Source organism: Podarcis filfolensis (genome assembly GCF_964270895.1).
Source record: "Podarcis filfolensis genome assembly, chromosome: 16".
Taxonomy (NCBI): domain Eukaryota; kingdom Metazoa; phylum Chordata; class Lepidosauria; order Squamata; family Lacertidae; genus Podarcis; species Podarcis filfolensis.
The window spans coordinates 21,405,477-21,430,049 of NC_139620.1; the positions used below are offsets into that span (position 1 = coordinate 21,405,477).

Genomic DNA, 24,573 nt, shown 5'->3' on the forward strand with positions numbered 1-24,573 from the left:
ATTAAGACACCAGAGGAACTTCCGTACATTCATAAAGCCAAGCGTACCAGATGAGTATTTTGGACAGAGAGCATGCAGTGGCCTCAGGCCACCCACGGCTAAGGTTGGCATTATGAGTGGAAGCCACACTGACACGTCACTGCAGGGGAGGGGGCCTCTTTTGCTAATCAAATCTTGTCCCGCTAAAGACAAGTTTTTCATGGAATGGTAAGCCCCAATCATTCCACAGTGGAAGGTGTAAGCAAACTGGGTTGCGAAGCTCAATAAGGTTCTTCTTTATTTTTTAACTTGCCTCCTCTTAAAGGTAAAGGTACCCCTGACCGTTAGGTCCAGTCGCGGATGACTCTGGGGCTGTGGCGCTTATCTTGCTTTATAGGCCGAGGAGCCGGCGTTTGTCCACAGACAGCTTCTGGGTCATGTGGCCAGCATGAGTAAGCCGCTTCTGGCGAACCAGAGCAGCGCACGGAAACACCGTTTACCTTCCCGCTGGAGCGGTACCTATTTATCTACTTGCACTCTGACGTGCTTTCAAACTGCTGGGTTGGCAGGAGCAGGGACCGAGCAACGGGAGCTCACCCCATTGCAGGGATTCGAACCGCCGACCCTCTGATCGGCAAGCCCTAGGCTCCGTGGTTTAGACCACAGCGCCACCCGCCTTCTCTTACTTCCTGTTTTTTCCATCTTTGCCCGGCCTTCTTGCTGATGATGTGGAAGCACCCAGAGGCAGCCATATTAGATTTATCCACCACCGCAACCTCAAGACATTTCCCCCCCTTTTCTATTCCTACTTCTTCCTAGGCAACATAATCCCCGCCCCCCGCCGCGTAAATCAATATATTAGGCCTCCTGGTTGTAAGGATATGCTTGAAAGTTTATGGGCAACGCTCAGTGAAATCTTGGAATCCATAAAGGAAACAAGACTTCAGTGCCCTTTATAGCTCCTAGCACCTCTCAATTAGTAACAGAAGGAGAATAAATCAGGCAAATATAGGAGATGTTCTGCATGTTTGCTTAATTTGCATAACCCATATAGCAAGTATGGAGAATCACCCCACCCTCCACCCCAGAAGACTGCATTTCCTTGGGTAAAGACTCTTGGACTGGGTTACTGCTTAGGCGTTTTTGTTGGGGGGGTGTTATTGATATTATTTTTGTATCTTTATTTTGTATCTTTATTATGATTTTATGTGGAAATTGTTCCATTTGGTTGTGCACTTCTGGATGTTTTATTTATTGCTTATGACTACTTTTGTTGCATTTCAAATTCTGCATTTTTTTCATGCTGTAAGCCTTTTTGAGTAGAGTTTTAACTATGGAAAGGTGGCACACAAATAATATGATGTATGTATGCATGCGTGAAAGGAGTCACATAGCACATGCTGTTGATGGGCAGGGCCAAGACACACACAAACATCCCATCCATGCACACACCCCATTTGGACTCTCAATTTGTCTGGCTTCCATGCTGAGAAAATGGTTCCCTTTTCTGAATCCACAGTATGAAAGTGATTTCTTCTTCTATGGGCAGCTTGCTTGGCCTCTTTGCTGAGTAAGGAGTCTCCCAGTGGCACAGCACAGAAATGCAGGGAGTTGCCCATGGAGGAAGCAATGGCTCTCTTCCTCCTTGGGCAACCTGGCAGTGGAACACACTCCTTCTCCCCTGCTGCTGAGCTGTAATCTCCAATCAGGTGTGTTGGATCTGTATGGATGTGAAACAGAGCTATCACGGGGGAGGTTTAATCTCTTTGCTTCCCTACACACTCCCTATTTTATTCTGGTCCTGCAGAGGAGTCCACACAACAAGGCATAGTGGTGGATTCAGCACCATGGAGAACTCCTAATGAGAAACTTGCCTCTGACATGTGCTGGAAGGGAACAGAGTCCTTTCAAGCCTCTGCCTCTTCTTTGTTTCACCTCCTTTTGGATAACTAGAATTTCTTGAGGGGTGAACCTTCTGTCCTGAATACTTTTATTGTTATTATAGAATTGCCTTAACTATATAGGGCTGTATCCAACTAAGTTTGATATGGAATTGATTCAGTGAAATGAACAAACCTAAGCTACTCATAGCCATTAAGTTCAATCGGTCTACTCTGAGTAGGATTAGCATTAGATACCACCCATAGTATTTTTTTCTAAAGTGCCACTATCCGTGCTTGAGGTTCACACCTCAAGGGTGCCCAGGAAGACACAGATTCTCTGAATATAAGGAACTCCCCTTTCTCAACGGACTCACCAAAATCCTAGCTTAAGCATATTTCAGAAGTTGTGAAAACCTCTCCTCTATCAAGAAGCACTGGTGACTTGGCTTAGGAAGAATGGGTTATTTAAAACGTGTGGCATTTCACTTCGTCTTGTTATTTATTTTAATATACTGCCTAGCCCAAACCTTTAAGAGAGGGTCAAGATTATGAGCTCAAATCAGCAATGAACAATCCATCAGGTTATTTATTGGGGAAGTTCATCAATGAAGTCCAGCCCTATGGTATTATGACTAAACTACTAAAATAGCTTCAAAATTCTTTCACAACATTGCTATCCAGCGCATGCTTCTTACTGGCCCAGAATAAAACCCCAGAGAAGTTTTGCTTGCCTCTTTTATCTTTTCCTTGCAAATCTTGTATTGCTTCTTCTGACTTTCTAAGAAATTGGTCAGATCTCTCTTCTGCTGAGTCATAATCTGCTGCTGGAATTTCTTCTCGTCTGCTGCTGCTGCCTTTGCCTGGATGAAAGAAAGAAAGAAAGAAAGAAAGAAAGAAAGAAAGAAAGAAAGAAAGAAAGAAAAGGCACTGTTAACATCTTAGCCAAGTTTTTAGCTGTGTTGCTCTTTTTCTCCCATATCCTTTGCACTGCTATATAGTAATTGAAATATTCAGGACAGATTAAAATAAAAGCCTGCAAGCAGCACATAGCTAGTCTCTGGTACGGTTGCCATATTACAAAAAGTGAAAATCCAGACACAAAAGTTGTTGAGCTTTTTCTGCAAATTCTCCAAAGAATTGAGCTATTTTTAAGGAGATTTGCCAAAAAACCAACACTTCCGACATGGGTTGCCATATGCCCAAGTTTTTCTGGACATTTTTACGAATTTGATTGCTTTTTGCTTTTATAGACCAGCTTTTTGCCAAGGCACACAAGGCAGTTTACAATTTTAGAATACTAATACAAATAAATGCTATAAAATGCAGAGGCGAAATGGGTCCTTGCCTCTCAGCCTAACCTAACTCACAGGTTGGTGATGAGGATAAAATGGGGAGGTGGGAAACCTATGTAAACCCTTGAGCTCCTAAACGAAAGGTGGGATATAAATGTAATAAACAGATAAATAGTTATGTCCATTAACTTGAATGGATTTATTCTGAGTTGGACTAGCATTGGATACAACCCTATGTCTTCGCAGCCTACTGTACAACTGTGTCTTGGGGTGTTCGAAAATTGCCATCATGTTCCCCGCTCAGCTTTCTCCATATATTGTTCCTTTAACCTTCCCTCACAGGTCTTGTTTTCCATACTGCTGATGATGTTCACTGTACTCCTCTTAAATAGTTCTAATTTGGCTACATCCTTCTTAATATGTGGCACCCAGAACTGGACACAATACTCCACACGAGATCCAACGAGTGTAGAATAAAGCAGAACTAATGCTTCTCGTGATTTGGTTCTATTAAGGCAAACTAAAATCATGTTTGCCTCTTTGGAAGCCACATCCCAGAGCTGATCCATGTTCAGCTTGTTATAGACAGCAATCCTGAGGTCCTTTTCACACATATTACTTGCCAAGCCTGGCATCCTCTATTCTACACTATTCTACACTTCTTCTTCTTCTTCTTCTTCTTCTATTATTATTATTATTATTATTATTATTATTATTATTATTATTATTATTATTTTCTGAAATGGAGAACTTTGTTTCTGTTGAATTCTGTCCCCATTTTTAAATTTTAACCCTCTTCTATTAAGGTTATTTTGAATCTTATTTCTGTCTTCTAAGGTTTTAGCTAGCCCTCCTGGTACTGAATCATCTGCAGATGTGATAAGAGTCATTTCAAATGCTGGAAAGAATTAGGCCCAGGACAGAGCCTAGTGGCAGCTCACTTGAAACTTCCTAAGGTGGAAGAATTCTGGATCATGCCATTTTAGTATGGAAGTATGCATGAGTGTGATCTTTTTGAATGCCCTGGTGCAACTTTGCCTGCCACTGAAAAAGATGACATTTGGGGAGCACCAATGATTGGATGTTTTTATTCTGACTGTTTTTTTTAATGCATTTGTGCATTTTCTACTGTGTCACTGTATTTTGCTCTTGTAGATCACTTTATGACTGTCTGTTGTAGGAAGAACTTAATAAATTCAATAAACCCACTGCCATCACATCCTGCAAGATTATCACTGACATTATATATCTTCACCCGGTCTTCTGCACCCCCCCCAAAAAAAACCACAACGTTTTTAGGATGCCCTGACTCACCTCCTTTTCTATGACGGCCACTTGCTTCTTGGCCAGCTTCTCCAGCTCAATGGACGAGTTGTTGGCATGAGTTTCCACCTCTTTCTGCAGCTTGAGGCGGTGCTCGTCCATTTCAGCCTTCAGCTTGTTCTCCAGGGCGATCAGCTGCTTCTGGTGCTGGCGCCGCATCCGCTTATAACCTGACATCTGTTCCCGCAACTCGTTCTCCTGCTCATGCTCATGGATCTGCCTTGTAACCTAAGGCCACCAAAGGAGACAAATATGGACGCACACATATTATCTTTGGCTTGGCAGGGAAGGTAGTTCAGAAGTGCTCCAAAACCCCATGCTTGCAAACCCATGTCAGATATTCCAGGTGGTTCAAATAGCCCAGAAGCAAAGCAGATAGGCTCAAGTGATTTATTCAGAGAGGTGGCTGCAAATGGACAGACTTTTTACAATGTTGTAGAATCACAGAATCGTAGAGTTGGAAGGGACTGCAGGGTCATCTGGTCCAACCTCCAGTAAAGAATCCTTGACAGATATCCAACCTCTGTTTGAAAGCCTCCATTGAAAGAAAGTCCACCACATGTTCACCCAACCGAGGTGAAAAGGATTGGACCTTGAACCCTCTGTTACTGGTAAGCAACTAGCTTTGTCAGAGAGCTATTTTGACAAGGGAGTTGGTTGGGCCAAATCCATCACACGCACATTTTCCAAATGACTTGTTGCCAAATTCCATTGTTGCAGATGTTGTTCATCTGCACCCATCTTTTGCTTCTGGAGCTGACAATTGGTGGAGCAGGTGTGACCATGACAGGTCAAAGATATGACCCAGGAACCTCCCTCCATACAATAGCTTCAATATGATTTTAGATGAGACAGAACCACTATGAGCTACCTGGAGATGCCAACAGTCTCCGTTGGCAGCCCAGAATGATGTCAAGACGACATTTCAGACCAAACTCAAGACCCAGGAGCATTCAGCTCCACACACAGACAACATTTAAAGCAGGGTGCTTTAAGCTCCTGCCCTGAGCTCAAAATGTCTGCTCTTCCACCATTACTTGACTAATAATGAAAATATTCTTCTTCCGCTCCTGCGCTAGGGCTGAGTATGACTTTCCCAGGACCTGTTTGAGAGGGAAGCCTTACAAAGAAAAGAAACAAAACCTTCCTAAATTTCTGATGGGCTAAAACTGACAGTCTTACCATTGGCCAAAATGTTTCCTGGGTCACACTCATATCTTAAGGTAAAGGTAAAGGGACCCCTGACCATTAGGTCACCCTTCCAGTTAATTCCTGGCCTATTACTCTCACAGGACACCACACACTGTTCTTCACACTAAGCTCAGAGACTCCTTTCTGTAGGTTTTGATATATTCCGCAGAGTGGATGTTTCTACCCAGAACCAACACTCTCTCCTCTCACTTTCTATCTCCCAACCTATTCTCCCAACCTCAATCCCAACCTAAACGTAAAGGTAAAGGGACCCCTGACCACTAGGTCCAGTTGCAGACGACTCTGGGGTTGCGGTGCTCACCTCGCTTTACTGGCTGAGGAAGCCTGCGTACAGCTTTCGGGTCATGAGGCCAGCATGACTAAGCCGCTTCTGGCGAACCAGAGCAGCGCACGGAAACGCCGTTTACCTTCCCGCTGGAGCGGTACCTATTTATCTACTTGCACTTTGACGTGCTTTCGAACTGCTAGGTTGGCAGGAGCAGGGACCGAGCAACGGGAGCTCACCCCGTCGCGGGGATTCGAACCGACCTTCTGATCAGCAAGTCCTAAGCTCTATGGTTTAACCCACAGTGCCACCCAGTGTTAGGTCAGAACAACCAGAGGACTTCAGGTCACTGCTATTTGCACTCTGGCATGTGCAATGCCTCTTCCTTGCTACTTTTAGTCCTCTATCTTCCCCAGTGCCCAGATTCCATGAGATTTGTGCAACTCTGGCTTTCATTGGCCTGTGGGCTTTTCTACAGTGGACAATTTACAGTGCTATCCTACTCAGAATCTCATCCCACTTTTCTTCAGTGCTTCTGCTGTGTAAGTGTGCACTGTCCTTGTCTTGACAGGGAAAGCAAATGGAAGACTTGGGTACCCTTATCTGCAAGACTAGGGATAGCTCCCAAGTAGAACACTTGTAGCAACAACCTCCAAAGCAGATCTAGCCTGAACCCTGTTTCATTGTGCAGATCCTTAAGCCACACACCCTTAGTTAAGAGTGAATCTCTTAAGGTGGTAGTGATTTGGCCTGGAGTCTAGCACTTGTTCAGCATTTTTGCCTCCTCTACAGTGACTGAGAATAGAGGACCTTGAATAACTGGCGACACAGCTTCTCAACAGCTGTCTTTGCAACTGTTCTGGACCTTTGGTATCTTAGTCCTTATGAAATGGGGGAGGATTTGGGGTCATTCTACTCTGCATTATGTCCTCTTCTCAGCACTAGATGGGGTTTCAGGTCCTAAGGGCTGCTTTGATCACTCCAATCCTACATTTTCTAGGTCAGCATTGGTTGCTAGCCAGGCTCATGGATATAACACCTTCCTCAAGGTCACTAGTTGGGGCTATAGCAGCCATAATGTTAGGAAACTGCATGGCAGGAATGAGCAGGAGGTAGATCAGGATCTACTGATGGATTTGCAATAGCAACCAACAAAAAGCACCCCCCTTTATGCTGGTGAAATGAAGAAAACTGCAGAAAACCAAGAAAGGACTGAGCTCAGCTCTGGTACCAAAGACAAACTCGTGGGCTGAACATACTTCTAGCAGGACCGGCCTTGGTTCATGTGCAGGACATGGTTGGTTTCTGTGAAACTGTGAATTACACCTCCCAGATTTGTGTTTACATGATCGCTTCTTTTGGGATTAAAAATGAAATGTGCCCAAAACCTTGTTGGAGCCAGAGGTTACTGGCTTTTCCAACACACCTGCTGAATGTGTAAACAACTCAAGAGGCTGAAGAAAGCTAGAGGGTTGTCGTCACTGACTATGGCTTCTTCTGAACCATGTCAGTACCCCTATCCAACCAGGTATGCCAACTCTGTTCATTCAGAGAGAGAATTTTTAAAGAGTAGCCTACTATGAGCCATTTTAATTTGGTTAGGGGTGCACTCAATAGCTTCTTTAACCTTGCGGGTATAACTCAGCCCACCAAAAGCAGGCATATCAACTTAATGTAAAATTGATTAAAAAATTTAAATCTGCAGAGAAGGGACAAGAGCAAGGGTAGGAATTGAAGCATACCCAATAGATTTGGCCATCATACATCTGAGAGGGGTCATGAAAAGTGATCAGAGGGAGGAAAAGGAACCGAGTTAAAATGCTTTTGGTCTTCCTAGGGAGATGTTGCTCCCCACAAATAAAAGGCATCAATCCTTCAGGAAGTTGGGAGTGGAAGTTTCTCCCTCCCCTACATTTCAGACTACACATGATTACTTCCAGGGAGCAGCCATATCCTTGGCCAAATCCCTGGATCTGTCATTGCTATAGTTACGGTAAGTGTTTTCAAAATACATATCTCACCCCTCAATTTACTCCTGAACAACAGGGCACCTGGAAGCATACCATGAGTCATGCAACCCCCTGCTCACACACTTAGTGAAATCCGAAATGGTGTCCAAGCCCCAAAAGCCACAACCGTTTCCTTATTTGGAATATTTGCATCACGCCCTTCTAGTCCGAAGGATGCCCGGAGTGGCTAACAAAACAATTTAGCTCAACATTAGAACAATAAAAATCAACGAAACAATATGGTCATGTAAACAGTAGAGCAGCTAAAATGTTGTGGCTTTAAAGAGAATTAAAACTGCAAGTTGTAAGTCTAAAGTGATGCTTAAAATGGCCCGGGCACATGCAAAGGACTTCAGCTGCTGCATAAAAGACAACAGCACTCAATAAGTCTCCCTGGAAATAGGATTCACGTAACCAAAGAGGTTCCTTTTGTTAATCCTCATGGCTGGCGGAACCTGGAGATGGTTCTGTCTGGATGATCCTGATGCTGAGGGGCAGGGCAGGCTCATGAGGCCCTTATTTGCCACCATACACCCACCCCAGAGCCCAGCCTGCTCTAACCTTGGGTCCTCTGATGTTGCTGGGTTCCAATGGCAAGGGATGGTGGCATTTTTGGACCAACTAACACCCAAGAACTCAAGGTTGCAGAAGGCTACTATGGCCTAATACTGAGAAGCACTGGAAGAGGCTAAGGAAACAGTCTTGGGAGCCATGCAGAATAAGTCCCTATAACTGCTAATGTTCAGTCTGCAAAACAGGCTCATTTCAAGCTCACCCACCTATTTATTCGCTTCATATTAAAAAAAAATTTAAAAAGCTTATGGACACCTGTGCACATTCTTTGCCCTTTAAATACACAGGAAGTCTTTCTTCCTCCAGCTCTAAACTCTTATCTCACCAACTGCCTAATAGCCAAGATAAACAGTCCTTTTTGAAGGCTGTGACATGGGAGGGAGGGGTTCAAACTGTTTTGCAGTTCAGCTGGGTACTGAAACGACTATGGCTTGAAGACCTGGCCAGATCACAGCTCTATTGATACTATTTATTTTTGTATTACTTTTATAATGGATTCTCAATTTATTGATAGTCACTCTTTTTTTTTAACCAAGTAAATTTAAGTAAATGTGCATGGTACTAACTTGCACTTTGTAGGAGAATGAACAAGTGTGAGATAACTTGTAGAGTGGTATCAACAGTTACCAACCTTTTTTAAAAGGAAAGGGCACCTCAATTATTTTTAATTTCTCATCCTTTGCTGTAGTAAGAAGTGTGCATTACTAAAAATAAACGTGTGTTCTGGACTCTCAGCACCAGCAACTAAAATTTCCTCTCACCATTTCATTAAATGAAGCTTTAATTTATTAATCTACCCATTAAAAGTTTGCAGGTATATTTTTAATATAAGGTTTCCTAATACTGCATGTGGTACTGACAATATCCCTTGTGGATATTCCCTAGGAGGCATTCATGTTCCCATTTTTACCCCTGGAAAACTGAGGCTGAGAGACAGTGATAAGATGCAAGGCACTCAGGCTGTGCTCTATTGCTGCTACCTGCAGCCAGCTGATGTCTTGTCTTCTGAGCCCCTAGCAACCTGATAGACTGAACTTCAGCTATTTAGGCTGCAGTGCCAGCGTGACTGAGTACTGTCCAAGTGTCAATTCTGGCCTGTCAGGTCCTATGAAGTGTTGGCTCCCTTGGTCCGAGCAGTTCAGCTCTAATGTGATGACACTGCCAAAGCTATTGCTTCCTCTCCATGACTAATAACCTTGGATGACTTCATACTTGCCCCCAATACTTGTTTAGGGCTCATTAACTTGACCCCTGCCTGTTTTGGACAACATGCCTGACTTTGACCCAGTCAAGACTGGATGCTTCTGCCATAGATCCTGGGACTCAGGTGCCTGGAGCTTGACCCAAGCTGAGAACGAATTGCCATGTGTCCAGGGCTACTTGGTGATTCCACACCAGAGATTTTCCAGGTCCAAGCATAACACACTTTGCTGGAGCATAACATGCACGGCAGGATAAAAACATAGGCTGTGCCTACGTAACATGGCAGGAAGGTTAAAAATGTAGTAAGTTGTGGTGTGGTCTCAAAATGGCAGCAGCCTGAGGACTGTTTCACCCCGCGATGGACTGATCAAACCTACACTTTGCCATGTTTATAAGAGCCTTGCAAACTGGTCTTCCCACAGTGCCAGTGAGTCCAAGAAGCACACTCTAATTTATGACGGTCATGATCCTCTGGGAAATTTGATGGTGCACAACTCCACTGGAATGGATAGGAGTGCTACCTTAAAAGTCGCATAGGGCTTTACTTCCTTTTTTTAAAATTACTTCGTTTGCACTTTTTCCAGGTCCTTTTCTGAGACTTCCAGAACCCACCCTTGGAATATTTTCTAAAAGGATAATTTTGTAATCTTACATCTCCAGCCCCTAAAGCATTTCCAGCCCATGGGTCTGATCCAGCACTGCACGCCTCCCTGTTTTAGACGAGCCACACCCACCTGCGCTATAATTGATGTCATATATGATGCCGGGTGTGAGGCAGGTAAAGGCAGGGTGTGGCCGGAAGGGTCTTTGCAAGCACGGCAAACTGGCAGTGGCCACAAAGCCCTGTTGTGAGCTGCTCCCCCAGCGCCTGACAGCTAGCTGGTAGGCTGGCACCGGAGAACCAATCTACGCAGGACTTTTGCCAGCCCTACACTGTGTCAAGCACAGAGCTCACAAAATGATTTTGCACGGTGCTTCCCAAACATTGCTCTCAGACCTTTTCACAGGCCACGCCCTCTCTCTCCAGGCCACACCCCTGGTCCTGCTTTGCACCTTCCTTAACAGGTTTGGGCTGGCTGGAATGCGTCCTTCAACCCTGATCATGTCTCTTGCTTGCCTGGATGGAGGAAAGAGGAGGGGTGTGCAAGTGTGCCTAGAAATTACCCTACTAGACAAAGGGGAAATTCACAGTTGTTGCTCTGGCCACTCTTGCCTCTGGCCATGCAAGCCACTGGTCTGTGGTCCCCCAAGAAGGTTGCCAGGAATGGAACATGGCCCTGGAGATGAAAAAGGTTGCCAACCCCTGTGCTAGACAGCATAGGATCCCCATATACTGTGCTGGTTCCATCTGCTGGTAGCAAGCTCTTCACAACAGAAAAGGTTAATAAAGGCTTCCTACTTAAGATGGCACATTTCCTAGGCAATGATCATTTTCATCCTGCCCTAGCCACAAGTGGCATGTACATCTGAGAGTGGCTCACTCTGGCAGGCCACAGAAAGGGTTGATCTGAAGCTGCAGGACCTCGGAGAGCTCCGAGCCCACAATCTGCTCAGGGAGCATATCCCTATCTAGGCTTATGGATGTGTGAAGGGTCCAACCGGAGTGTGTGGAGGCAGCCTCACCCTCTCATGGATGGCACACGTGCCACCAGTCAATATGTGGGTTCAGTCTGAAGGGAGATGCTTCAATGTGTGTGGGATTTCCTCCACTGCAACCCAGATTGGCTAGGGTTTCTGTGCCTGTGGAGGAAATCCCGTGTTTGTGGAAATGGCTCCGTTCAGACTAAGCTGGCCACATGCAGGCTGGAGGACAATGCTACTGCTCTTGTTGGCATCAAGGAGGCAAGGCTGGCTCTGGAGTTCCTGCTGGCTCCTTCCCACATTTGTAAATAAATGCCTAAATAGGACTGTGATCTTTATCTCAACTGAGGCCTTTTATTTGGGCCAGGCTACCACCTCTAAGCTCTCTGGTCTGGAGCACCCCATTGCCACTCAGTGAGCTTCTCCTTTGCTCTTTATCTGATGTACTGAGCAGGTGCTGGGGAGCATGAGGCCGCTGGTGTAAGGGGACCAGCTCCTCAAAGCAAGCTGGCTCAGGGGTTGTTGTCTGGGAGTCCTGGTTTGAGGGCTCTGGTTGAAGGGGCTCTAATGTGGTGATGGGCTCTGGGTCCAAGTTCAAGCCCCTTGACAGTCAGGGCTACTTCCCTTCCAGATCCAGCCGGTTTATCCTCCTCCTGTGCCCAAGTCCTGGCTATCATTCACAACCAGGGTCATGACCACGTCTCCTTGTCCGTCCGTCCTTCCTTCCTTCCTTCCTTCCTTCCTTCTCATCTTATTTTCTGATTCAATCCCTAAGCTCCTGGTTCAATCCCTAAGCTCCTTCTGGACAACTGGCTCTTAGACCAGAGGTAGCCAATATGGCGCCCTCCAGTTGCTGCAGCTTATGGGAGCTGCAGCCCAACATCAGAAGAGCAGCACCTGCCTTAAAGAAAAGCACGAATTTAAACTGGACCCACCAAGACGCAACTAGACACAACGCTTCAGCCATTATTAATCAGGTCTCTTAAGTTGTGTGTGCTTAGTTCCTTCAAGCCTGTCCTCACAGGATGTGCATTCCAGAGCCTTTATCCTCTTCAGTGCCCCTCTCAAAATCCGTTACCCATTTGTATACCCTCCTTAAACTGAACGCATTACTCCAGATGAGGTGTATGCGGTGCTGAGTAAGGTCTTGTTATTACTTTCCGAGTCTGGAGGGAAAAATGCTCCTATTAACATAACCTAAAATAGCACTGGTCTTCTGTGCCACTGCATCACACCAGCAATGCATATTCAAGTTTTTTTTTTACAAACCCTATAAACTCTCTCACGTCTTTGCTGGGTTTACCGCTGGCTAGCCATCTTTATCAACTGATGACTGGCGAAGTCCCTAAGCGCCACAGCACACCCAAATGACATCAATGAGCGTGCTAAGGGAACCTGCAGCTTCTGTGAACCCCACCCCCCCACCCAGAATGGATCAGACTCTCCCCGCCCTTGCGTTTTGGAGGGTGAGCAGCATTGGCAGTAAAGGTCCAACATGCACCAGGAGGGAAACATGATACGCAATGGCCTCAGATGCTCCCACACACTTATGATGCATCCAAGCCATCTGGCATAACGGGGAGTTGTAGTTTGCATGATGTGTTGCCACTCCGGGTGCATCACTCACACACAGACATGTCCAAGGGCCTCTGAGGCCATGTTTTTGGCATACACAAGGCCTCCCTCGTTGTGCTCCCTATGCTAGAGGAGGGAGGGGTTGAAAGGGATCTGTGGGAGTATCTGAGGCCTCAGCACATCATGTGCGCTTTCTGGTGCACACTGGGTCCCACCCAATGCTATTCCAGCCTCCAGCAAGCTGTACAGCACAGGGGGAAGAGGCACACCTGATTCATGCTGGGAGGGGTGCGCAGAGGTCTTGAGACTAATTCATGAGCTCAGTGAAATCATGGCATCAGTGGGGCCTACTGGCCTTACCACTCTTCAATTAGTCCAGGAAATCAGTGGATTAATTTTGAGACATCCTTTTAATTAATCCAGCATTTTTAGATTAATTAAAGGATGGGAGTTGGAAAAGTCTCCCCGTTGCTAATTTCATCTCAGATCCCAACAGTGTTTACTGACTCTCTGGGCAGCAAGGCTGCTAAGCAACATTCACAGAGAAAAGTCAAAGAAGGCAGCCCTGGGTATGGAGGTAAGTTGAGGGGCGATGATCCCACGGTCCATCAGTTCTCTGGTGCCTCTGCTCACCAGCAGAGGAACTGGAGAAGCAAGGAGAGGGCAGTTTCCTCAGCAGAGGATCCTTACCTGGGATCTGTGCCTTTCCAGGAAACAAAAGATAGTACTTGCACAAAAGGCACTAAATCAAGCTGCTCCCCCTTGAGAAGCTGTGAGAGACCTGCAAGGATTGTGGAGGGTGGGGTGAGAATAAAAACAATGGAACTCTAGAGTGACAGCCGAAAACCAAGCAGCTGCCAAGCCCATCAGCACCACCCCAAGGAGCACAGAGGCGCCTCGTGCCAAGCCAGATGACTGGTCCATCTAGCTCGGTGTTTTCTGCTGCACTGACTGGCAGCAGCTCTCCAGGGTTTGGGGCAGAGGATCGTTCCCAGCCCATTGGAACATGTGAAGCTGCAATCAATGGGATAAAGATTTTGACAGTGCTAAGAGTAGAAGTGGGTCTTTGTATGGGAATGAATGAAAAAGCAATGAATGAATGTTTCATTCCATATATAGGAACACTGAAAGCAGCCTTATTCTAAGTCAGATTGGTGATCCATGTGTTTCAGTATTGCCTACACAGACTGAAACCCTGGACGGTCGCTGCCGGATGGGGAACATTCTCAGCCCTACCTGCTGGGGATTGAACCTGGGACCTTCTGCATGCAAGGCAGGTGCTCAACCACTAAGCCTATTCACCTTCCTGGGTGAATTGGCTCCTCCAAATTTCACCTGCCTGACCCTCCAAACAAGTAGAGGGTCTTGTCAGCAGTCTCCCCTGCTGCTAGGCAGTCTCCTGCCTCCCACCTCCCTTTCCAGTCCCACACAAGGAGCCTCCAATGGGGCTCCCTCTCCCTCACTGCAAGCCCTATTCATTGCTAGTCAACCTCTCCACCAAAGCCCCAGGCAGAGCAACCAAGCACCAGGAAACCCATGCCCTTCTTTCCCGCACAGGGGACTTGCACAGGAGGCTACCTCAAGGGATTCTAAAGGCCAGAACTATTGGGAGCATTAAGAGTCTCTTTTGCCACTCATTGCTGGGTTCAGCTGCAGAGTGAGCAGGACTGACGTTGGGCAGTTGGTAAGAGCTGATCTTTTATCTGGAGGACCTCCCTTTGCCCCGATACATAGATACTTATGCACAGCAGCGGGACACACCCATGATGATGTTTCCATGCTTCCCTGCCAGGACACACTAGGTAGAACTAGTTGAGGGGGCAAGGGCAGAAAGTGGGGCAAATTTAGAAAAAAGGCCCATGCTGAAAATGGCTGAGAAACCTCTCCTTACTGAGGTGCTGGGCGCACCCAAAGCATGCTGAGTTTTGCAAGGCCACGTGGTTAATTATAGTGCCTACTAAAATTTGCCTAGAATACCGGTCAGGACCACCAACCTATTACACCCACCCCACATGACCTTTCTTCCAGTCTCCAATCACAGGATTACTTTTACAGCAATATTACCTATCCGTCAGTCACTTCGCACCCTGAGTTTCCTTAGGATTCAGTGTTACATGGCAGCTGATGGTGAAGAGGTCTAGTGTAGTGGTTAAGAGACTGAGCTCTGAGGTCACACCCACACTGGGCATTTAAAGTGCTTTCATATCAGTTTAAGCATCATGGAGAATCCTGGAAACTGTAGTTTGCTAAGAGTGCTGGGAATAGTAGCCCTGCGAGGTGAGCACCCTTAACAAACTACAGTTCCCGGGATTCTTTAAGGAAAGCCACAGTAAGCGTGTGACCTGAATCAGGAAGCCCTTCTTCTGCATCTCAGCTCCGCCAGGTGGGTTCCGGGCGAGGAATTCTCTCTGCTTCAGTTCCCCACCTACAACGAGGGGGTACTAATACTGACCTATGTTACAGGGCTTTGAAAACGCTCTCACACTGTATAACTGTGTACTGCTGTCGTGATCCCAGGAACAGTGCAATGAATTTGCCCAAACAAACTCTTTCTCTTGGACACACATCGCTTACAGACTTTGCCATCTGAGGTGGTTAGTTCAGATAGGAGTCTCTCTCTCTCTCCCTCCTTTGGTGACCTCTTTTGTGAGGACAGACACAAATACCTCATTTAAACTTTACTATGATACTGCTATCATCATTGATGTCCCTAAGGGAACAGCAGGAATGGATTTTAAAACCTGATATGGAAAGAAGTGAAAGAATGATTCATGGAGAGAGAAGAGGAATGGCTGGACCAGAGCTTTAAAAGAACACGGGGCTTTTTGAAGCCAAACAATACAAGGAGCTCCCTTTTTACGGAGCCAGACCTAATAGTGCCTCCCATTCAGCACTGTCCACCCTTTCCAGGGTCCCAGACAGAGATCTCTTTCAGCGCTGATTGCACACAACCCTTTAAGCGGAGATGCAGGAAACTGAACATGGAACCTTAGCCATGCCTTGAATTAACAGTGGCATCCTGTTCTGGTGGTTGCCAGGGTCCCTACCTTGATCGCCTGTGCACAAACCAGATAGTGGGACCTTTGCAACACAGCTCCTTTCACAAAGCAAAGAGCCAAAAAGCCAACGAAACAGAAACTAAATTGGGAGTGGCTAAAGCTGTAGCAAAACTGCAGAGCAAAGGGAATTAACACTGCAAGAACAAGGGAGGAGAAACCCAGAGCAATGAGTTCTCAACATCAGCTCCTGGAAGAGCAATAAGTGGTCTGAGTAGGTCCAGCGCGGGCAGACATTTTCACAGGGGCTACAAAAAGGTTTTTACTTCCCCACCCCCACCCCCACCCCGTCCCCCATGGATGACTAACGTAGGGTGGTAGCTCATTGGAGATGGCTCATGGGGAGCCTGAATTGTTATTCAGCTGGGATGGGATTCAGTCTGAAAACTGCTTGTTTCAGGCCATGGGTGGGGTTCAGAATAGAGACATGGGGAACAGAACCTTTGCAGCACTGTCCATGGGCTGCAGGAGTTGGGGGCTTTTTTGGGGGGGGAGGAAAAAGGACACCTGTATTTGTTTAATGCTATGATATACAGAATTAAAAGGACTCCGATTTGAGAGCAGCTGCTGGCTGTGAACCAGAGGATTGCATTGCCATGGAGGAGGGATGGTCTCTGGTAAATTAAGCTGTTAAGAGAGTTCAAGCAGCTTTCTCCCTCCTTATGCATCCCTTCCATGACACCCTGACCACTTCATATTCCTGGAAGCCATTGAGTATGCTCAATCTTTGTGATTTTGTAGTTTTCTTTTACTGTCCCTTCAATTTGTGCACTAATATAGATCTGCATATTTGGAGAAACCACTGTTGCATTGATTTTGGGGGTGGGGGGGTGGGGATTTTACTTCCAAAGCTGACTAGACAAGAGGCTGCCAAATTCTCTATCGGAAGGGACGAGAACACAGTGCAATGTATTCCTCATCTCTAACAGGAGAGCTCCTGTTCAGGGCTCCAACTAGCTCAGAATAAGAGCCTTGTAAGGCTCTTCAAGGCTTCCAGAAAGGGGGAGGGGAAGGTTTCAAGAAGTGCATAAGGGGGAAAAGGCACTTCAGTACTCTCCCCAGCCCCCCCCATCCTCAAATCTCTCCCCACCTGTTCTTAGGGATGTGGGGTGTTCTTAGGGATTTTGCACCATCCCTCACCAAACCAGTATGTGAAGCTATTCTTTGAAATTCACACTTGCAATGCAGTTCTCCAGCCAAAAAACTGTGTCCATTAGGAGAAAGGGCAAGAAGAAGAAAGCATGCATTGGTGAAAATAACATACAAAAATATATTGGGGAAAGTTGCTTGCAAAAAATCTATACATTTCGCAAATCTGCAAAGAGCAGGATTTTTTTGTACATACTATTAAAACATGTGCAAAGTGAAATGGAAATGGGGTGTGGTAAACTAAACTTGAGACTGGAAAAATGAGAAACTGGGAGAATCCCAAATGGACAAGATTCGTCCATCCCCACTTGTGCTATAAAGTGCTGGTAGGGAGGGAGCTTTCTAGATAGTAGGAAAAGGAAAAGGGTGATGAGATCCTCACGGTATGTATGCCCAGGAGTGGCTGGGGAAACCCAGACAGATGGATGGGGTATAAATAAAATAATAATAATAATAATAATAATAATAATAATAATAATAATAATAATAATAAATCCCCTAAATTAGTCTTCTCCAGATGCTCTGGACTACACATCCCATTTTGTCCAATGGTCTGGGATGACAGGAGGTGTAGCCAAAAACATCATCATCATATTTATATTTATATTTAATTTATTAAATGTGTATACCACCCTTTATCCATAGATCTCAGGGCGGGTCATAGGATCAAAAATATATAGAGACAAAAAAAAAAACATAATAAAAACAAGAACAAACCGATCCAAAAACCCCTCTCCTCCAACACATTTAAAAGGATATATGATGTTAGCCATCTGGAGGGCACCAATTTGGGGAAGGATATCCTAAGCTGTAAGCTGTGATAAGTTCAAACAGGCCAATTCCCTTCTTCCATCCCCACCCCCACAGCTGACATCCTCAGCAGTTTATTATAAATGCATAGATCTGCTTTCCCCACCCAGATCTTTGGGACTACAACTTCCATCAGCCGCAGCCGAAGCATGCAGCCAGCCATGTTCCCTGCCTTCTATAGATCTTGGAAGCCACTTAACACCAGTCTCTCTTGAAACCTTAAATTTTTTTTATTTTTATTTTGCATACTTGGGGATTGCCCTGAGTATGCAGCCCTATATACCTTCCCAATGGGCATGGTGATAAGCAAAGGTTGGTATTAGAGGGAATGATGACCAAGAATGGGAGTGTCCTATACAGCCCCATCAAGGCAGAAGACAATTGGGAGACACTATTCTGGCATTGGAGAGATTGGGGTTTTGAAGATTTGCACCTCCTTGCCATGCAATTTTAGCCTCTTTCACATGTTATTCATGTGAAAGGGACATCAAACAAGTACTGGGAATTGGTGTTGCAGTCCTGTCCCGGCCTCTGGCTCTGAGAACACTGCCTGTCCTGGCCTCTAGATCAGTGGTTTTCAACCAGTGTGCTGTGGCACCCTGGGGCACCTTGAATGATGGTCAGGGGTGCCATGGGCAGCACTGGCCTCTGCCCCTCTTTCCTTCCCTCCCTCCTCTGATGCCCTCTCGTGTCATTGCCTCCCAAAGGCTTGCACAGCTATTTACTGCAGCAGCCCTGGCTACAAGCTCCACAGGCAAATGGTGCCTCTGAGAGGCACCTCTCTTTGGGGCGGGGGCAGCTCAGAGACCAGGGGAGGCAGCAGCAGCTGCCTGGAGGACTCCCAAGGAGGCGGCAGAGGAGGCTGAGGGAATGCTCCACAAGGGAGGGTGTTCGAAAAAGGGTGGGAGGCTGCCAGCATTGCAGGCAAGGGGTTACAAAACTGGGATCTTGGGCCCCACAGGGGTGCCACAAAAAGAATGTAGTTGGTCAAGGGGGCCATGGACTCAAAAAGATTGAAAACCTCTGCTCTAGATAATTATATATTAACTGATGCACAGGTGGGTGGGTGGGTGCACAGTTGATGACACCAAGACCATAAGAGATTGCTGGATCAAGCCAATGGCCCCTTAAGCAGAGGTTGGGTGGCCATCTGTCATGGATGCTTTAGTTGAGATTCCTGCATTGCAGGAGGCTGGACCAGATGACCCCTGGGGTCCCTTCCAATTCTAGAATTCTATGAGTCTACCCCCTAGGGGAAGCCCACAAGCAGGGCCTGAGCACAACAGCACTCTTTGCCCACATGTGGTTTCCAGCAACTGGTGTTGCCTCTAACTGTGGAAACAGAGTACTGTACAGCCACTGTGTCTAGTAGCCACCAGTAGCCCTCTCCTCCATGAATTCGTCAAATCCTCTTTTAAAGCCATCTAGGCTGGTAGGTATGTCATCTAGACACACATGCAGGCACCACAATTTAAGGAGGATATTGACAAACTGGGACGTGTGCAAAGAAGGGAAACCAAGATGATGACCCTTGGAGTCCCTTCCAAGCCTACAATTCTATGATTCTATGTCTAGAAGTGGGGTCAGGCAGTGCGTCCTTGTTCCCTGCTGCTTGTGCAATGCTCCCTTTATGAAAGCAAAACATGTGGGCTTTTTTCATGCCACTTTTTTTGACATCGCCCCCCCCCCCAAAGTGACGGAACAGAAACATACAGCTAAGGAAAGACACAAGGTAATAATGCACGTGGAAATAAGACAGAAGGGAAATCCCAGAAGTTAGAGACACCGCTCCAGAAATTTGACACACCGGTTAAACTTGGGTGGTGTTGAATGCACCAGATTGGCCTTCCACCCACATTTTCCCAGAAGCAGCCTTGGGCAATCAAGTACACACACATACGTGTGTGTGTGTGTGTGTGTGTGTGTGTGTTATGTCTGGACTCTTCTCACATTCTGGCCACTCCCCAAATACGTACTCAGTCTGACTTAGCCATGAAGAGCACAGGAATAAGTTGCAGCTAAGCAAAGTTCCATGCTGCCGCAAATCTAGCCCCCAGTGAGCCAATACAAGGGGGGCAGCTCAATAGGAAAGAACTGGCCATGGTCAGCTGAGGCAGCCTGAAGGTTAATGGTACCTTTTATGAACATTGTGTAGTCTTCCCACTACCTTGGTCATGGAGGGAACCTCTGCTAAATCCCTGAAATGCGGTTAAAAATCAAAATGCCCATAGAATTCTTAAAAGGTCAAGGCCTACCCTACCATGACTACAGCTAAGCATGAGACCTCCATGGAGTTGTGAAGCTACACATCCAGTACTGCCCCAGGAGATGCACGGATGGCTAATATGTTATAGGCTGCCTGTCTTGTATGTGGACAGAGGTTCATCTGGCTCTGGAAGGGTCAGATTAAGAGGTGGTGAACTGGCTGCCCATGGGCAACATTGAGGCCCCAACACAACCTCATCATGTCATGAAGGGGCAGCTTCGTATCTTGCATGGCCAACTGACAACCCTCTCATTGGGAATGGTCCTGACACAGAGAGGCCTCTCAGGCAACTGGAGGGGGAGAGAAGCAGCTGGCAGGTCCTTTGCCCAGTGTGTATACAGCAGATTCTACCTGGCCAATGTGCTCTGAGGGGTATCTGTGTGTCATCATTGGGCAGTTAGCCTCTAAGCAGGTAGCCTGGATAGAATCCAGCGCTGTAGACTGAAGACATGCTGCTGCTTGCCAGTCTTTATATTTAAGATGCATTTGCACTGATGACATGAATACAAATGTCAAAATGTTCATATACTACTACTAGATCCCCACCCCCATTTCTCTACCAGCTAATGACAAGTCAGGAAACCTCAGTTTGTATTCAAAACGGTGGGGATTTCTTCATGTCTGTGACACCATTTCCAATAATGTTTTTTACGTTAAAACACACATACACACCAAGTTAAAGGAATGAGAAAGATAACAGCAGGGAGGATAAGAAAGGGGTGGCATAATCTAAAGAGCAGGCAGTTAAAACATTTGCAAGTTGCGCCACAGTTTTAGGATATGGCAGGTTATAAATGGAAATTAGTTAGAGCTCTGTCTGGTCAATGGTCAAAAGCTCTATCTCAGGTGTGGGGCACATTTGGTGCTCCAGAAGTTGCTGAACTGCAACTCCCATCATGCTTAGCCATTGGCCATGCTTGCTGTGGCTGATGGGAGCTGTAGTTCAGCAACACCTGTAGGGCCCAAGGTTCCCCACACCTGCTCTATCTGGTGCAGGGCATGCAAGACAAAAGAGGGCTCCGCGGAGGAGGAGGAGCCACATAGTGCAGTAGATAAAAACAGTGCTTGCATGTTATATTGCATTTACCAAGACTCAATCTCAGGGAGGGAGCCTCCAATAGGAAACCTTGGTGTCAAGGGCACTTCCCAGCCAAGGAATGCACACCACAGAGAGTTAACTCTTCATGGTCAAACATAACACTTGCTTCTACAGCTCTGGAGACCTGGGTAGCTCTTCCCAGGAATGTGCTTTAAGGAGCAGTTGCAACAACTGGGGACCACTCCTCCTCCACCAGTTGATGTACCTTCGCCCTGTGAGCTGTGTGTATGTAGCCGGAGACTCTGCCTGCATGGAAGCTGCTTCTGCTCTTCCTGCTTCAATCATCTCCTGGTTCTGGGAGACTGTGGTGCAGGGAAAGCACCCGGGACTTCACTTGCCTGGCTTGCCTCTTCCTCCTCCTGCCTCTGATTCTTGCCTCCTGGCTGGTATGGGTCCCCGCAGACCACTCCCCCCCCTCTCCTGAGTCAGACTCCAGTCCCACTCCCCCTAGTGCACACTCGCCAGCATCCTGCCAGTCCCTGGTAGTTGGGAAGGCGATGACTACTGGACTGGGTGACTGGTTCTCAAAGTGCAGGGCTTTTCTTTAGCTCAGATAAAAGGCAAGAAAGAGGTGACATGATGGAAGTTTATAAAACTATGCATGGCACGGAGGAAGTGGGCAGAGAAAAGTTTTTCTCCTTGTCTCATAACACTAGAACTTGTGGACCTTGAATGAAGCTGAATGTTGAAGACCCAGGACAGGTGAAAGAAGAGTATTTTTCACCAGCACATAGTTAAGACTATGGAACTTGCTCCCACTGGAGGCAGTGATGGCCACCAACCTGAATGGCTTTAAGAGAGGATTGGGCAAAGTCATGGAGAAGAAGGCTACCAAGAGCTGCTAGCCATGATGACTATGCTTTGCCTCCATGGTATGAGGCAGCAAAGCTTCTGAATGCCAGTTGCTGGAAACCACAGGAGGAGAAACTGCTCTTGTGCTTGGGTCCTGTTTGCGGGTTTCCGAAGCAGCATCTGTTTGGCAACTGTGAGAACAGGATGTTGGACTAGATGAGCCACTGGCCTGATCCAGCAGGCTCTTCTTCTGTTCTTAAGTGGAGATCTGGCATTTTCCTTTGTTTCTCCCAACTCAGGTTTATTTGTGCTTTCCTGGCTAGTTTATACTCCCCTCACCTTTAACAGCAAACTCAGTCGATGAGTGCTGACAGGACTGGGAGACAAAAGGTGGCTATTGAGAACTGAGAGGGTGGTACCAACATGTAGGGTATTGGTGGGGGGGAGCTAGAAGTATCTCCAAAGCATTGAGGGTTGTATCCAACTTAGTATTACTCAAAGCACAGAATTTAATGGGCCTTAGTCATATCCATTAACTTCAATGGGTCTGCTCAGAGTAAGGCTAATATTGGATGCAACCCTAAAAACAAAATGGGTAACCCCCAATTCCCAAATAGCACCCCAGTTGGGACTGACAATACTCAGTGTTCTCCAGGAACCATGGACTGCTGAGCATCAAAAGCAGGGTGGAGAGGAAGGGAAGGGAAAACCTGGAGTGCTGGTGTACAAAACAGCTTGTTTCATCCCCTTGCAGCTTATAATGTTCTGGATGTGGGCATGGCAGATTAAATGGCCAATCCTGAACAGGAGCACTCCTGTTAGATGGTGAGAATACGCTGGAACATTTTGTAGCAGGTACAACTTTTGCATGCATTTAAAACACCACTGGTGGCAAGAATGAGGGGGAAAGAATACTGGTGAGACTTCATTTTCCTTGGCCATGCCTTTACTTTCAAGGAGTAAAAGGGAGGGGGGAGTTGTAAGTTTACCAGTGGTGATAACTGGATACACCAATGGCAGGCACAGGAGGAGCCAGAGGGAAAACACGAGTGGTAGCTGGTTCTGTGTATCATACTATTCCCTTACCCCTCTTGGCAGACAGGTACCATGGGTCATAGTAATGCTCCTCCAGGTCTCCCAGGGGTTGTAACTACTGCTTAATGATTAGTGTGGTTCTTGACCATTTATGAGCCACAATGGGAGAGGGCAAGATTCGGCGAATGCCAACACTCACTTGTGAACAAATGGGTGTTGTGAATTTCCAAAATAGGTCTGCGTCCCCCCACATTGAGGACCTATATGAGCGAACGCTGGCAAAACGTATTTCGGCAACTGCCAACTTTCACTGGTGTTATCTTGGGAGATTTTGGGGCTGTTGCATTTGGGGTTGTCAGTCTTGACACCCGCCACATTTTAGACACGGATATGCAAAAGTGAAATTCGTGAGATGCTGATATACCGCTAGCGTCAGAATTCCCTCCGCCCCCAAGAGTCACGCTTTGGACTGAGTAGTATTTTAGCAAGAGTTTGAGAATGAGGGAACTGAATGACTGCGCTAACTTACAACAGGACTGTATCCATTTCTACAAGGCAAGGGGTGTACTGGTATAATGAGATGCCACAAGATTCGCTACCAAAGGAGAGAACACCCAAGGCCTCCGCTTGGATGAGGCGTGAGGCATGTTGCCGCCCTGAAGACCATCCTTCCATGCCTGTACAATCGGGTCAACCTGTAAGTTCCGGAGGGAGCAGTTTCCCTTGCCACACTGGGGGTGGGGGAACCACACACACACATGCACACACACACACCCCTCCCGAGATCCACGCCAGCAGTGAGCACGAGCAATAATTCAAACTCGACTGCTTCAGCACAAGGGGTGGGGGAGATATGAAGCCTCTACCACTGCAAATTCGTTCTCAAACCACCATTGTCTAGGGCTAACAAGAAGCTCTTTTGATGTGTCCTGAAGATCGGAGCAAGGGGGAGCGTGGGGGGGCGGGCAGATGTGCTATGGAGAGGACTCAGGGAAATGGCAAAGGAGAAAAATCATTCAGCTACGAGGCAAGACAAAAAAAAAAGCGGGGGGGGGGGAGGGTTATCCATTGTAATTTCTGGGCTGGCTCAGGATGATGTCATAATGGCAGGCAGCAAATGCAACGGCCAAATGCTGGGCACCCTGTAAATCTCTCTGCCCATGTGACCTCTAATACTGATTTGGCCGAAATACCAAATATTTCTATCATTTTACATGTACGAGATCGTTTCTGGTTTGCGAAGCATCACAACCCCTCCTCCATCCACTCTTGGGATACTGCTGCCAATTTCCAGCTGTGTGTGTGTGTGTTAGAGGGAGAGAGGGAGTGTGTGTGTGTGTATGTGTGTGTGTGTGTGTGAGAAAAGGAAAGGATGGGGGAGGAGGCAGAGACCTCACTCTCTACAAGCACACACCCCTTTCGCTACTACAAAGACATCACTAGCAATCACATTTGCAATAGTACAAATGCT

General features: G+C 46.7%; 1 protein-coding gene and 1 long non-coding RNA gene across 6 annotated transcripts in view; one reads left to right on the top strand and one right to left on the bottom strand.

Annotated features, from left to right (window-relative positions):
• TAOK3 (TAO kinase 3) overlaps positions 1-24,573 on the bottom strand; it is a 121,321-nt gene that overhangs the window by 16,768 nt on the left and 79,980 nt on the right. For all 5 annotated transcript variants that reach the window (XM_083589952.1, XM_083589950.1, XM_083589953.1 and 2 more), the window contains 2 exons: positions 4,469-4,705; positions 2,594-2,722 (listed from right to left, as the gene is read on the bottom strand). In XM_083589952.1, coding sequence (XP_083446078.1) covers positions 2,594-2,722; positions 4,469-4,705 — 366 coding nt within the window. The remainder of the gene's footprint in view (positions 1-2,593; positions 2,723-4,468; positions 4,706-24,573) is intronic.
• LOC310751472 lies at positions 9,786-11,142 on the top strand. The gene is made up of 2 exons (XR_014542535.1): positions 9,786-9,919; positions 10,805-11,142. It is a non-coding gene; the product is annotated as an uncharacterized lncRNA (long non-coding RNA).